The sequence below is a fragment of the Podarcis tiliguerta genome (genome assembly GCF_965153285.1).
Source record: "Podarcis tiliguerta genome assembly, chromosome: 10".
Lineage (NCBI taxonomy): Eukaryota > Metazoa > Chordata > Lepidosauria > Squamata > Lacertidae > Podarcis > Podarcis tiliguerta.
The window spans coordinates 54,546,140-54,562,505 of NC_139543.1; the positions used below are offsets into that span (position 1 = coordinate 54,546,140).

The 16,366-nt window shown below is 39.9% G+C and overlaps 1 protein-coding gene across 14 annotated transcripts in view; it reads right to left on the reverse strand.

The window, feature by feature from the left end:
• Positions 1-126: 126 nt before the first annotated feature.
• The window catches only part of FGD4 (FYVE, RhoGEF and PH domain containing 4), a gene marked incomplete at its 5' end in the record, with an annotated part of 107,341 nt that continues 91,101 nt past the window's right edge, over positions 127-16,366 (reverse strand). For 10 of the 14 annotated variants that reach the window (XM_083401449.1, XM_083401450.1, XM_083401451.1 and 7 more), the window contains 7 exons: positions 127-8,528; positions 9,107-9,247; positions 10,364-10,504; positions 11,886-12,011; positions 12,791-12,886; positions 13,164-13,194; positions 16,149-16,321. In XM_083401449.1, the coding sequence (XP_083257575.1) occupies positions 8,265-8,528; positions 9,107-9,247; positions 10,364-10,504; positions 11,886-12,011; positions 12,791-12,886; positions 13,164-13,194; positions 16,149-16,321 (972 nt within the window). In that variant the 3' untranslated portion in view covers positions 127-8,264. The remainder of the gene's footprint in view (positions 8,529-9,106; positions 9,248-10,363; positions 10,505-11,885; positions 12,012-12,790; positions 12,887-13,163; positions 13,195-16,148; positions 16,322-16,366) is intronic. The other 4 variants (XR_014502538.1, XR_014502539.1, XR_014502540.1 and 1 more) reach the window with 2 other exon arrangements.

Genomic DNA, 16,366 nt, shown 5'->3' on the forward strand with positions numbered 1-16,366 from the left:
TCCTTGCTTTATAAATCACCTGCATTTAATTCCTCAACATTACCAACAAGACTGACCACACTGGTGATGACAAAAGAATTTTAAGCCTAGTATAACTACACAGAGAAATGCACAAGAGCACTGAAATCACAGAGAATAATTACTGATTTAATGATGCTTTTAATTTACAGGATACAAATTTTTAAAGTTTTCAACAAGAATTAAAGTGCGCAATTTTACAGTATTCCAGCTCCGACCATTATGGACCAAATATACATATGTTACAGAAATATATACACATATCTGCAAGTATTTTACATTCATGTACATTTTAACGATAACCACTCTCACAATCTTAAATGTTGCTTTTTCTTTTTGCATTTTATTTATGGTAGAGCAAAAAAACAAAGACGTATACCCTTTGAGATTTTACAATTTTTACAGCTTGTTCATCTGATACTATCAACTAAGACTTACCCCTGCTTCCACACAAGAATCATTCGTGACATATTCCATATATTTCAGCTGCGTGACACTCTGAAGACTGTTGTGCAGTTGGTTGTTTTGTTTTGTTTTTTGCCGATTTCCCCCCTGCCCTGCCTGCTTGTAACATTTTCCACCTTCTAAACTTCTTGAGACGAAGAGCAGGTGAGCTTCTATGCATTTTTATATGGAACACTGGCTGGTATGTTGCATTTGTCGCAGAAAGGGAAATAGTTTCCCCCTTCTTCCTAGAAAAAGGATTTAGATCTCTCATGAGATCTATTCCTTTTCCTTAATTTTTAAATTTAAAATATATTTATGCATTTGCAAGGAGTAACTCCAGACTGAGTAATACTGGAATTACAAAAACAGAACTCTTCTACTTCAGCAGAAAAATCTTGGGGGAAATCAAATCTACATTCACTTTGAGAAAACGGGAAATAACAAAGTAGCCCCCAAACTGGAACATTATTTAATTTTTTCTCTTTAATGCATTTACACAATGGGTACCTCCCAATTAGATTTTAAATTGTTTACAGTGTACTTTGAGTGTAAAATATTGCGGAAACCAAGCCATCCCATAAATAAGATGTGCAAATTATAAAATTGGTTACCTTTTGTTAAACTGGATGAAGAAAGCTTTGAGTAGGGACTGAACTGTCATCAAGAGTTATTTTGCATGGATGAGAACATTCTAGTTTGCCCAGCAAAATTCTATCAAGAAAGAAACACATTTCTTCTTAAAAGATGGTGCTTAAATCCAGGGAAGAGGAGATAACTAACCTATGGGGGGGAATATAATTTACATGACTTGTGCTTAAACTGATCATCTCCTTTCCCATTTAATTTTGCTATGGTTGCTTACATCAGTGCTCCTCAAACTTTCTCATGGGGTGGACTGGCAAATCCCACCCCACCTGATGTGCCAGGAGTTGGTACCATATTGGGTACCTGAAGCATCCCACCCATCCTGGGCTGTGGTGGAGTCACCACAGACCAGCAGCCGATGGCTCATGAACTGGACCGTCACTGAGTAGCACTGGCTTACATGAATGAAAGCAAGACAATCGTCACCATGGATTTTGTTTGTGCTCCTCAGTGACATAAACTGTAGACACCATCTAGAACCTTAATCCTATTATCCATCACGTTAGCATTGTGGCAGAGTATGGTTACATCATTTTTCAGCAATGCAAAGATTACACCAATAAGGGACTTTTCATTTCAGGTGTGAAAGAATATGTGAAGTGCTAAAGCATGAACTCTTGAGGGATGTTTGCTCCAAGGAGCTCTGATTGATCCTGGCTCACTGACCTGCTTTTGAACACTGTACAAACAAGTGGCAAAAATGTACACTGCTGCTTTTCATGTACAGAAGCGAGTGCATGCTAAATATCTGTACAAACTTATATTGCCCACAGCATGCCCTAAAATTAATGCAAGTCTTTCTAAATGACAGGATCCACTGTCCTGTGGGTACATGCGGTTCCTACTGTAAACCCTGGCTGAGGCAATGGGCAATGATTTATTTGACAATCGTAATAGCCCCACATGCAAAAAGAGCTGCTTTCTACCTTATGTTTGCATTGCGGCAAGAAAGCTCGTGTGTGTGCAAGCTTCCCCTCTCAGTTTAACCAACAGGACAGCTCCATGTACACACCCCTTTGCACATGTTTTTCTTCTTCTTCTCTTAATGACATTTTTTAATGCAACAAAATATTTTTGGGAAGAGGGTGGCGTCATAGGCACCAGCCAGTCAGCACTGTGCACATCTGGCATTTGCTGAAACCAGCAGAAAATTTCCCCTCAGCTCAACATGCTCTGAGAAGGAAGCGACGATTGTGCTTCCACACTGCTAACTCCTCTTTTCATGAACAATGTTTACATAGCCCTAGATTTACGAGTGCACTAATCTATAGTCATTTGGAAAATACAATGGAGAAAAGTGTTCCTTTTTTATGCCTTCAGGAAAAAAGCAGTTCACGGTTGTGAACCAATACACCAGTTACTTGCCCTGGGACACTCTTAGCACGATGAGCCTTGAGTTAGTCGGGAAAAATGAAGGATTGCAAGAAAAGGGGAAAAGCCACTCCACAACAATTGATTTGCACCTGCACATACAAAATGCCACTGAAGATGGATAAATGCTTTAGAGTTAAAGACTAAGAAGTCAATAGGGATAAAGGTATCAAGACGGCACAGCGCTACAGACTTCTTTCATTATTCAAGTATATTTACATCCAGCAACAATAAAAAGAATAGTACACTTAGTCAAAGTACAACTGATAATTACATTTGGTATACCCATGCTTTATCAAACTACTTTAGTTTTTCCTATCACTGAAGCCATTTCCAGTGACCCAACCAAATTTCACTGTCCCACTGAAAGCAGAGAGACTTACGTTTACTAACTTTGGCAAGATTATGGCCAATATTCCACACACCCCAAATATGTCAAATTACAGCCAGCTGTAGATTCAAATCTAGCAAAGAAAAAAAAGGGGGGGTTAAGCCAATAAATTTGCAAGTCCCAAATTCATTCTCAACTGAGCAATTACAAAATTACTGTATTCAAAAATCAACTTGTATCAGAATGCAAGAACGTTTAAATAAGGCAGCAAAGACACTAGCACATAGTATTTCTACACTGTAAGTTTACCTTGCTTATATTGGCAAAGTTGAAGGAGGAAAAATGCAGAAAATGTTCAGTTAAAAAAACATTTGACACACAAGCATTGTTTTGGGGTGGCTTATTGTCGGCAATGTGGATATTCCAAGTGGTCAGTCCTTTTGTGCACTACAGTTCATGGAATTTATTCTCTGATGCAGCAGTGGGTGGGTGAGTTTCTCATCACTACCAACCCCACGAGGATCATCCACCAAACACCAAGGTAACATTATGGTTTGAACTGGGAGGCATTTTGAAGCCAAGTGATTTGCTGGCAACCTAAGTGCTGCTCAAGTGGTCAAGCAAGAGAATCATATGAAACACCATCAATGGATCGGTGCAGAAGGAGACCAGGTCCTTGCTAACCACACTTAGCGAACGGGGATCCAGCTTCAGCTATGCATGCTTGGTCTCTGTCACTTCTACCTGCAGCAAGTTTTCCTTCTTCGGCATAGTTGAGCAGCTCATTGTCATTAACCACAGACCGTTATGGTTTCCCTTCATCTAGCATCAGAAGTAATTGGTAAAAGCACAAGGACATGCAGATTGGGTTACAAAAGCTGTCCCTCTCTCTCTCTACTGAAGCAATTACTTAAATTGGGTTGCAAAGTGTGTACATAAACATAAACACAAAAACACACACTCCTTCCTTATTGCATCTTGCTGCATGCTAACTCCATACAGAACCAGTCAAACAGTCAGTTAAATAAAAGAAGAAATGGGGTAACAGTTAAAAGGCCAATACAGCATGAAAATTAAGACGTCTGAACACAAATCCCAGTATTTTCCAACGACACAAAGAAGTTCTGCTTAGAATGAGATACAGCTTGAAAATGTTAACCAAGAAGCCAGAACTTTTGTTACCCATATGTGGGATGGCCTCGGGAGAAAACAAATTAAAAGGGCCACTTCTACAGAAATAAGAATGTACCTTAAAAGGTTTTGGAGCCAAAATAGGGTAAGGAAATCAGACTATATATCTTATTTACCTCATCTTTATTACAAAGTAGTCATTAGCTGTGCTTTACGCAGGAGTCTTAAGGACCCCAGCACTTCAACATTGAAGTAAATCTCATTTCTTTCCATGGAACTTTGCTTCTATGCAAGTGTGCTTAGGATATTTAATAGGAAGTGCTCTCTAAGTGCTAGATAGGGGCTATTTTTTATTATTATTATTATTATTATTATTATTATTATTATTATTATTATTATTGATGCTTTCCCTCCCCCCAAGGTTTGCACTACACACCTGCAAACTGGGAGGGGAAAGATGAAGGAAATCTGACATTACCTGTGTGCTTGTTTTCCATCCTCCAGCCCCCTCATCCCAAACATTATAGGGATAATTACAGCCCATTTCCGTTCCTTTCCAACCCATATAGCATACCATGTGATCAACTATAAATGGTTACTAGCCCTGGTACAAAAAGTGTGCTTTCAAACAAGGTTCCCAGAACCAAAACCACCATATAGACACCCCTCCTATTCATCAGGGAAGGAACATAAGGCCTCTTTCTAAAAATCAACTGCCCATAATTTCATTGTAGTAGAAGTGTAATAGTTGGTTTTCCATTTTTAAAAAAACCCCAACATTTAGGATAACTGCATGTACACAAAAAGGTTCACAGTCAATGATTAACTCTGCGCTGAGAGCCACATCAGAAATATACAATGAGTTAGAAGATTTTGTTTCCAACATGCTTATTTTAGGCCTGCTTTCCATATTACACCTTTCGTACAATTAAATATTTCAAATGGGTTTGGGGAATAAAGATACAGCCTGATTGTAGAGTGTCACACATGATAAACAAAAAACGCACGTTTTGTTGTGCATGCACATGCGCAATTGCCACATAGGGCAACTTATGCCTTGATGCATTCTTTTCCCTTGTTGGCACAACATGATTGTGAGTAATTAACACAATTTTATGGTAAGAAGCAATGGACATTCTGTATACCAGATGACATCTGGCAGCACTTACTATGTGGTAGTAACCAACAACAACAACCCTGCCCTCCAGGATGAAAAGGAAATAGTCTGTTCAGAGTCTAAAATGAAGAGGAAAGATTGGCATTTATGAAAAGGGAAGAGTCCACTCAAAACTGTCCCTGAAATTAAATCCAACCTAAACAAAGGTGGATGCTGCATTACTCAAGAGATTCTGCGTTAAGGTGAATGAAAGGAGAGATCTCCCCAATCAGTTGGCAGAGGAATCTGGCACATCTCTGTGAATGGGAAGCATTTCCCAGCAGGAGCAATATGGAAAGTTCCAATAAAGACAAGGCAAAGTACTGGAAAATAATTCCTTTTCTTTCTTTTGCATTAAGTTTTTTTAAAAACTATTTTTAAATGACACCTCAGCAGCAACATCAGCTAAAAAACCCCAGGAGTTGCAAAAGGAACCTCAAGCCTACAGTAGAGGAATAGGATTGGATCAAGCCTCGTCCCTAATCTAGTAAGATCACTATTGCTCTAATAAAGAGCCCAGTGCTTTCTCTGGATTCCCAATTTTACTTTTCTCTCTAAAAACCACAAGGTTCTTTCCATCATAGGCATGTTTACTTTTGTACTACATGCAGAAATGCAGTCAGAAATCGTCTGCATAGAAACATTAGGAAGAAGACAGAATGCACAACCAGTGCAGGTCTATTCATTCACCAGAATATTATTGAATGAGTCTAGAACAGGGTCTGGTTTGTTGGCTCAGACTGGCAGTACAGCAAACTGACTGTCACCTTGAGCATTCTGTTAGCTCCTTTATCTAGTTATTGGTGAAGCAAGCCCATCCGGAAGGCATTGGGTGGGCACTAATATTTCAATTCCACTGGTATTTTGGAAAGAGTGCTTTGCATATTTAATACTTAGCAAAAGTGAGCAAAGCGTGAAAGAAGTATTTAAAATGGGATATATAAAACATCTCTTCAGACCTTCGTATTTTTAACATGAAGGCTTGAAGACAGTTTCCCTGCAATCAGAAGCCTGTCTTGTTGGGGTCACCTATCATACAGAGATTTCAAAGCAGTTTCAACAGAATGTACTTAGCATTCTCCTCAAACCTTCCTGCTAAATGCATGAATGCCTGAAGAACCATCACAGCCAAGGACTAGTGGGTGCAGGTCCTGCATGCATTCTCCTGCCTCTTGCCCATGGGTAAGCCTTTGTGTTCAGGTAAATGTCTGACTATGCCTTTAGTCTCTTCAAATTGTGGCTATTTAGCAGAGAAATATTAAAAACTGGTATCTTCCCCCTGGCCAGGTAGATTTGAACTTAAGTAACTGAACACAGACCAATCCGGAGGTGCAAGATAAAATTAGCAGGTTACAACAAAACTGTTACTGTCCTTATTGGCTCAATACTGCAAAACGTAATGAAGATATAATTCCCTAAGAATCCTTTTATGCACTAAGTAAGGTCCAGGTATTCAGGTTTGTTTGTTTTTAAAAAAGCCACACCCCCTACAAAATCAGATTTCATGTCTATTATGTTATACAATACAGTGCGTAATATTCCATGCAAACAGTGGGTGTAATCACATATTGCAATGGCAGATCTGCCACCCACTGTATAAGTGGGTATGAGTCATATAATACAGTTAATACAGTAGTAATAACTGTTGCAACATGTGCATGGTTAGTGAGAGTTATAACAGCTAAATTCAAATATGCCACATCATTGTTTGTGTCAACCATAATTTAGAATCCAAAGCACAATTTGAGTTTCCAAATCTACAGGAAACCATGGTTTAGGGAAACTTGCAGGCTTTCATATTTTCTGCTCAGCACTGCCGTCTCAATGTGGTTTCCTCTGACTTAGCTATGATTTGTCAACTACAGTTTGCACAAAGCATGTACAGTAAACCATGGGTTAGGGAAACTTCCATATTGTCTGCTCAGCACTACTGTCTCAATGCAGTTGCCTCTGACTTTTAACTATGATTTGTCAACTACAGTTTGCACAAGGCATGGCTTAATGGTGTTTTTTGCTGTCTCAAATCATGGCTTGTCAATTCAGACATCCTCCTAAGCTATGTATATTTAATATTTCTTAATCACGATTTGATGTGATGTCTAGATTGATTGATGATAATATTAAGGTCCGGGTGTTAGTGACCAACTATAAAGGCATAATACATGATCACAAGTGATCATTTAAGACCAGGCTGTTATTTACTGAAGCACTTGCTGTAATTTTAAAAAGGTAGCACCACCTTCTAAAGGTTAACAGGCACAGGACTGAGTAGAGGAATTATTATGTTTTTCAAAACACAGCCAGGACTTGCACATCCATTACATGCCATTTGACTTACTACTGCTTTTTAAGCTCTACGTTTATGTATAAAAATATCAATGCCATCAGATATAAACAAGTAACTAGTTGTTTTTAATTTAGAATCCTCTGCTTAAATTTTCAGGAGGATGCATGCTTTATAAATCATAGGCAAACGGCATGAACCTATTATCAGGAAGTCAAATCAAAATTAAGTATATTACATTTTTCTCTCTAATAGCATACCCTGCAAATCTTATATATTGTACTTGTTTAATAATTTTTAAAATGGAAAAAAGAATGAGGGTTTTCAATAGACAATTTAGAAATTTTAGATACTCTGGGTATTGTTCTTTTCTCAAACACAAATTGATAGAATATATGTACAAGTCAGTGTAAATAGTGCTAGAATTTAGATACAATAAACCAAACTGTCTTTACATTCCACTACACATCTAATTTGGCAAAAGTGGAGGTATATCTTAAGATACAGCTACGAGTCCTAGAATGCAGCCAAGATATACCAGTACTGACATCAATATGAAACAAGCCATTTCTTTCTCAATAGCATTCATTTCATATGATGCTATTTTCTTGAGTGGTATAGTTATGTTGGTCACTCTTTGATAGACATTCATTTAATAAAAAGGAAATGTGGAAGGGTACATTAATTTTATTGACACAACATAAATATAAGAAAAAGTTCCCTAAAAAAAAGATGAACGTTGTTTTTCTTTTCCAACATAAAGTGCTAAGAAACGTGGTTGAGCCAGGAAGGCTGGCTTCTTTCTTGCTGATTTCAGAATTAGTGTCAACCAAAGTTTTGAGTGGAGAGAGAGAAAAATACATTACAGACCATCTGCTACGTCAAGTTTCAGCTTCCAGTTTTGCAGAGCTTTCATGCTGGTCCTCTAAACTCATCCGCAAATCATTGGGGCAGTCCGGTGTTTCGCCTTTGACGGCCAAATGGATGACCTTCAACCACTTCTGTTTTAGTTCCTCATTGTCCGCGGCAAAGCTGTGCACTGACTTGGACTGAGTCAATTTGAAACTGTGTGGAAGGTCAGCACTTCTTGGAGTGTCATCTACTGTGTAGCCCAGCAAAGGGATGGTAGCTAGCGCTCTTACATCCTAAGCAAACAGAAATAATAACCTTTTAAAAAGCTCTAGGTTTGGTAAGGAGGAGAGTAATCGACAAACCGATTACATAACATTCCCCCCCCCCAACTTAACCCAAGACGTTCTAAAGGAAATCAGAGTGCAAGACTTCAGCCCCCCTCACACAAACCTCTCACACCAGCAGGGGCAGACAGGTGTTAGGAGGAAAGGAAAAGCTCTATTGTGGTGGCCTTTAGCAAGGCAGAAATATGGAGATGGCATATGTACCCGCAGGAGAAGAAAGGTGCAGAAGTGGAGAAATTCTCAACCTACAAGTTGCCTCCTTATCCTCTTATTGCGTACCCCTCCACCCCACAATTAATCACAGGATGAGCACCGGGGAAGCAGAATGATGCCATGGTCTCCACAACAATTTATTTCTGTGAAAAACACCTTATTTCTCTGCTGAACAGAACAGATTAAAAAAATCAGAGGAAGTGGGACAGAGTGCATAGTCGATAATTGCAAAGCTGTTACTGGGAGAAATTGTACCCCACATTTCATGCACCCTATCAGAGGATTTTTTTATCCAACACATTCTCCCTACGTACCTGTGGAGCACCGTACATATATAATACAAGGGCTTCCTGCTTAGGAATCACACACCAAGCCTTCTGCCAAGTCTTAGATTTTTCCAAGTATTGGAGAAAACTACATATCACACTGTTCCCGGATACTTCTGCTGATTCAATCTATAAGCGTGGAAAAGAAATATATTCTTTCAGAGAATTCCAATAGCTTAGTCTAGCTACAGCACAGTTCCTCAGATTATTATAGTTAGAACATAAGATGTTATCCATTTTCTGAGAGTTAAAGTACAGCAAATGTCACTTGAGTTAAATAGTTAAAAGGAACCAGACAAGATAAATCGCAATCCCTGATACTGAATTCACTATTTTGCTCTTTGTCAAAATAACATGGCACGGAAGCAAGGAAGTGTTAGGACACAGAACTGATGCTGGGAGAATGGAGTGCTCTTATGTTTCTATAAGTGCCTGATAAAGATGGGTACTAGCTATTCTGACACTGGGTGCCTCATAAAGGACAAAATGGTGAGTTTAAAGAACAGTTGAAACAGGAAAGAATAGTACTGGAAGCTTCTGCTGAAGTCTCAAGATCATCTGCCAACCTTGATTGGTTTTTAGTCAATAGTCCCCACTCTCTGCAAATCTCACTCGAGTATAAACACACTTCCCTCTTCTCCCTCTGCCCAAACTTCACCAGCTGTAAATGTCTGTAAGAATCCAGCAACCCTCTAAAATGTGTCATATTCAAAAGGGGGGCGGGAAGTGTGGTCAAGGGATCATGACTTGAGCCAAATCCATCCACCTAAGTCTGTTTTCAAACAAAATGGTCTCCATGTGCAGGCTACTTTTAAAATGTATGTATACATATAGCGAGAGACAGATAGACAGACACAAAACGTGCTTGGTGGCTGATCCACACAGTTTTCTGGATGCTGCCATAAACTATTGACATAAAATGCTTTGCAGAAGCAAAGAGATCCACTACATGACAGAGGCAAAAGCATGTGACTTGGCCTTTTTTTCCATGAATGGCTTGCCACACACAGCAGTTGCCATCCTGATGCAGCTCTAAGCAGCCACATCAAGGTGGCTGTTCTGTGAAACGATGGCTTTTGACTGTATCTAAACAAACACAGGATATGAATCCTAGTCTCAGGTCCAATCCAAAAGCTCTGTATATTAGTACCATGTAAACCATCCAAGAAAAATGCATCCTCTTCCAATGAAAGGTAAGCCAAAGAGCATATTACACACAACACAATCACTCTTTAAATGTCATACCTCCAAGATTCCTTTCTTCTTCTTTTCTTCGCTATCTGTGCATCCTGTTATAATGTGGTAGCAGTCCTTACAAACCTTGTTCAGCTTACCACCATCATACTCAAGATGAGCTTTGTAATCAGAACATTTCCAGCAAACCACCTTAAGAAGAGGAAGAGGAGGAGGGGAATGAATTATTCTGGAATATTATTTTCCCTCTTCCCCATTCATTCTATATGGTGAGATTTTGCCAAACACATGCCTCCTGACAGTTCCAAAAATGAAAGTCATCCATACTTGTTCCAAGGAAGAAACCTCCCTGAATAAATTATATTATTAATTATTATTATTATTATTATTATTATTATTATTATTATTATTATTAGCTCTGCCACCCAAATCAATGCAATCCAAGACCCACAAACAATTAATTCAGGCTTAGGTTGTGAGATTACAATGCTTTTGTGATTCCCTCCTCTTCCCCAATAGAATTAAACCTGAGATTCTCATTTTTTATTTTTTATTTTTTTGCATTTATATACCACCTTTTCCTTCTAAGGAATACGTGGTTCCCCTCCCCCATTTCATCCTCACAAGAACCCTATGAAGTAGGTGAGGCCAAGAGATGGTGGCTGGCCCAAATGACCCAACCTAGCTAAAGGCTCATTCAGACTTCTGCTTGTCCCGCCACTTTCCCCCAGGGAAATCTGATATTTACTGCTGAATCGGAGCAAACATCCATCAGGTTTACTGTAGATTGACGTCTGCTCTGATTCAGCACTAAACAGAAAACAGGGGCAAATAGGAAACCACACAGACCCGAGCTTCCTAGGCACAGGACGAGAGGAAGCGTGGCCAAGCCGGGTTGTATCCACTACAGACATCCCATTGACACAAGGGCTTCTGCTTGAGCAACAAAACTTCAATAAGCTCTCCTCCCCCAATGCCCCACCACCAAACCTCCTCCTTAGGATTGAGGCAAAACCCATAACAAACTGAGGGAGCAAGGAGCAGTTCCACTGCACAAGTGGAAGCCCTTGCATAAATGGGACGACTTCGCTGGATATAGCTCAAAGGAAATAAAATTCTCTCAACTAGTAATGGAACCCTAGTCACCCTGACAAAGCTTCAAATTTAAGGTTAGTTGAATTAGGTTAGTTGAATTAGATTATCAGTTGAAAAATCAGGTTAGTTGAATTAGATTATCAGTTGAAAAATCAGATATTAGTGACAGCTTAGAGAATAAAAACAAAGCAAAAACTGTCTTCATCTTAGCTGCATCATCATCGAGGCAGGAAAACAAGACTTAAAAATCACCAACTGCTGAAAGAACAATTTAATGGGAAATTTCCTGAGCTGTCCGCAAAGGGAATCAGTTTGGCTCATACAGTGAAGCCGCCGCCCACATTTTGACCACTGCTCAATGGCTCGCTCAACGGCAACAAAGCAGCATTTAGAAGCCACCAGCAGATGGCGGATCTGAACAGGTTTTGGGCTGATCCAGCATCTGTTAACCAACTAGTAGACATGGCTTTGTGCTTACATGCCCACATGCTCGGCAATGATGCCTCCTCCTCGTCAGCGCATTGAAGGATTCCTTGCATTTCATGCACATGGTCACTTCATTGTCCCGAATCCATCTTGGTGCTCTCTTCCCAAGCTCAGCAGTCTGAAGGGAGGTGTGGAGAAATTATGAAGTCATTCGCAGCAGCGAAGAAAACAAATCACTTTCTTTCACTGGGAAAGTAGCAGCACAACACAAGCAGTTTGGGAATATACATGTTTCTCGTTTTCTGTACTCCATAAAGTATTGACACTGGTTTTTTCCTGCTCTTTGATCTGGTTTTCATAAATGCATTTTATTGATTATACTATGTTACATTATATATGCAAATAACTTTGGTGATTTGTCATATAAGTGAAAAGCAGAATCTTCTGCATAAAACAGAGCACCGTGCATCTTGATAGCACAATAAACTATGGTAAGCAGCAGCAACAACAACAACAACAACAACAACAACAGTAATAAACCATATTCTCACATGAGCATCTAACAAGGGTAAAGGAAATGCTCATAGGGATGCAAATGTGTTTTGTGAATTAATACTAAGAAACAAAGGCTGGATACATATGATGTGTTTATAGTGTATTTGAAGCACATTTTTACACTCAAACAATTCTGGGCACTGCAGTTTGTTAAGGGTTGTTGGAAACTGTACCTCTGTAAGGGACAAACTACAATGTCCAGAATTCTTTGTGGGAAAGAAAGTTGCTTTGAATGTGCTTTAAAGGTACAGCGTGTACGCAGGCCTCAAAGTGGAAACCTAACTGGGACAAGGCCAAGTATGAGGCCTCACTTTCAAAAGCCATTCCCAGCATTTTCAGGTGCAATTTTCACATCAGCAGCTTCAGACATACCCTATCAAAACGTTATGGGTGCCCACTTACAGAAACTTCAATAGGTGTGTCCTCATATTCTTTTGCAATAGCAGTTCTGAATGTTTCATTCCTTTGCTGAAAAGCATCTATAGTATTCTGGAGAGCCTGGAATGAATAGCATGGGTCAGAACTACTAAAACTTCAAATCTAACCAATTTAATGACAAAACAAAGGAGGTCACACAGCACGCTTGATTTATAGCTAGCATATTCGTTAATTTTAAAAAGGAATAAGCATTAAAAGATTTAGTTTAAAGGAAGCACAAAAATAAGGCAGATTCCAAAGTGGCAGCAGTCTTAGGTTGTTGCAGCAAATACAAAATCCTTTCTAACAACTAACAAACTTATTGTGGCATAATTTTTTTAAAAAAAATCACATTTACCTTTATCCATTCTTCTTTATCTTGTTCAGAACTACAGGAAACAGTTGGGACATAACAGTTAAAAGCAAGTTCAGGAAACATTAATTACCTAGAGTCAAATCAATTTCTGTTTATTGAAGGCACCTATTACTTTGACTTGCCTACGATGTAAATCTGAACACAGAAGGCTTCAGTGAGAATACTGTACTGAAAATGCCCCATTAAAAGAAAAGCTTGGCATTCAAACACTGCGCAGGATTATTTCAAATGAAATTTTAATTATGAATCACGATGGCATTATTAGCAGTAGCCTCCTGTCTCTCCACCCCCCATCCCACAATACATAGTGGTAAGGAAATGTCAAATGATTGCATCCAGTCGTAATGTATGTATAGAACACACAAACAGAAACTCTTTCCAACATTCACAAATCATTCAATTATAATTAGAGGTGGATTTCTCCCACCTTCCATAATTTCCTTCCCTTCACCCTCCAAAAAGTAAAGAGGAAAACATTCCCAAATAAATCATATCTGTGACTCCACACAAATATTTTACTGCCCAATTTGAAGTCCATCTAAAAATAGTTTTGTGAGCCACCCAAAGAACTGATGTTATGGGGCAGCTACATAAACTTACTTAATAAAAAAAATAACATCTAAACACAAAAGTGTGCACACTAGGTGTACAAGATGTATAGGAATAGAGAGTTCTAACAAGCAACGGAGGGTGGCTTCCCCCCAATATTAAAATTGCCGTTAAAATCATCACCAGGGAAGAAGCTCAGAAGCTTATTTCCCTACTCCTCTGTATCTTTGGGGAGACTGGAGTCATGCAATTCCTTCTACTTACTTAAATCTCTCGTGACGCACTAGCAATTCTTTTGGGGCATTCTAATGCGCCCTTGCACAATTTGAAAATTATTGCTCCAGTGGTTTCAAATTCCAGCATTAGGAGAGATCTTGCACTCTTATAATCATGGGTATTTCCTGTCTGATTTAAAGCAAAGTAAGATGGATAAGGGACGTGGGTGGTGCTGTGGGTTAAAGCAGAGCCTAGGACTTGCCGAACAGAAGGTCGGCGGTTTGAATCCCCGCGACGGGGTGAGCTCCCGTTGCTCAGTCCCTGCTCCTGCCAACTTAGCAGTTCGAAAGCACATCAAAGTGCAAGTAGATAAATAGGTACTGCTCCAGCAGGAAGGTAAACGGCGTTTCCGTGTGTTGCTCTGGTTCGCCAGTAGCGGCTTAGTCATGCTGGCCACATGACCCGGAAGCTCCCTCCGCCAGTAAAGCGAGATGAGTGCCGCAACCCCAGAGTCGGCCACGACTGGACCTAATGGTCAGGGGTCCCTTTACCTTTACCTTAAGATGGAGAAAGGCAGGGGAGTGAGAAGCCTGTTTCCACTTTTTCTGTTCATATAGATAGGGTAATAGTAGAGCAGGTCAAAACACCTGTTTATGAAGAACAGCTGCAACACAGTCTTTGCAGTTTTTCTTCTTGTTCAGTGGTACCTCTAGTTATGAACTTAATTCATTCCGGAGGTCCGTTCTTAACCTGAAACTGTTCTTAACTAGAGGCATGCTTTCCTTAATGGGGCCTCTTGCTGCCGCTGCGCCACTGGCACACGATTTCCGTTCTCATCCTGGGGCAAAGTTCTCAACTTGAGGTAACTCTTCCAGGTTAGCAGAGTTTGCAACCTGAAGCGTTTGTAACCTGAGGCGTTTGTAACTCAAGGTACCATTGTATTATATTGTTTTAAGCCTTGTAAAATGCAGCAAGTTGGGAAAATCTAAGAGGTGGAGCTTTTACTGCTTCTTTTGAGACCCACAGTACTGATTTACTGTTCACCTTCTCACAGCTGCCTGAAAAAATAAGGCTTATCTTACCAAACACTAAATGAACAATAAAGGAAGTATCTGCATCATGAGCGTAACAGGAAGCAACGTTCTATAATGAAGTGAACCTTACTGACCACCAACATAATTGTGCATTCTAGTGGCAATCAGAAAGCATGCACACAGGCTTTTCTGGTAAAGAAAATCCTCTGGGCAAGCTAAGCTTTGCATCAGAGCTAATGCACATTTTATGGGATGGGGAAGATTAATATTATCACTTATTAATATACTGAATGTGGAGGGAGGGAAAGCTGGCTAGGCTAATGTGATGAACAGACTATCACATTTTCATTCAAGCGCCTCTAAAAACTGGAAGAGATATGCAATGGGATGGACCCTTAATGGGTCTACTCTGAATATGGCTTGGTTCAATATTTCCAGCAGTCTACAAGGGAACATTTTCTCACAGCTGCTTTTCTATCTCCCAAAGTGAGAATATCCTAGATGCCCTTTGATATTCTCAGCACTGGAGACATCAGAGATTATCATCACCCCATAGATTGGACAGTGACCTGAGAGGGGCAGTTTTGCCTTCCCTTAGGTGCTTCAGCTAGTATGCAAGCATAATCAGAACTACTACCCTGGAGGCAGCTTAATAAAATTGCATCTTCCTCTCAGCCTGTGGTTCACCAAGGTTAAGGAGATGGTTGATCGAGGAGTTGGAAGAAAATCCATGCATTCCAGGTGCAAAATGATTGTAGCCCAAGTTGTAAATACCTTTCCACGTGGGCCCTACCACTTTAACATGTATCTATTAAGTAAAATGTAGCATAAACACTGACAACTGGGAAACACTGGCCTGTGAGCGCTCCAGTTGCAGAACAGCCTTTACCAAAGGTGTCATGGGCTTTGAAGACACTCAAACTCAGGATGTAAGGGAGAAACGTGCTAAGAGGAAGGCAAACTTGGCAAATCCACAGCATGATCAACTCCCCCCCGGAAACCAATGTCCCCACTGTGGAAGGACGTGTGGATCCAGAATTGGCCTCCACAGTCACTTAAGGACTCATTCTTAAAACCGTGTTTATGGAAGACAATCTTACTCGGCTTACGAGTGATTGCCAAAGATTAAGTACCACTATAATAACCTCAAATTTTCATCTTGCTTTACCTGGCCTGCAATTCCAAAGTTCGCTCTTTCCCAGAGACTTGGAATGTGTGTGGGTATTCTTCATTGTGCGTTTCCACGATTTTCATACCATCAATGCCAACTCTTGTCCGAACTGTGAACTTAGATCCCACCAAGCTGAATTTGGGGACACAGTATAGCAATCTGTTGTTGAACTGCAAAAAGCACAAGCCACACCAACCAATGTTAGCTGCCACAAA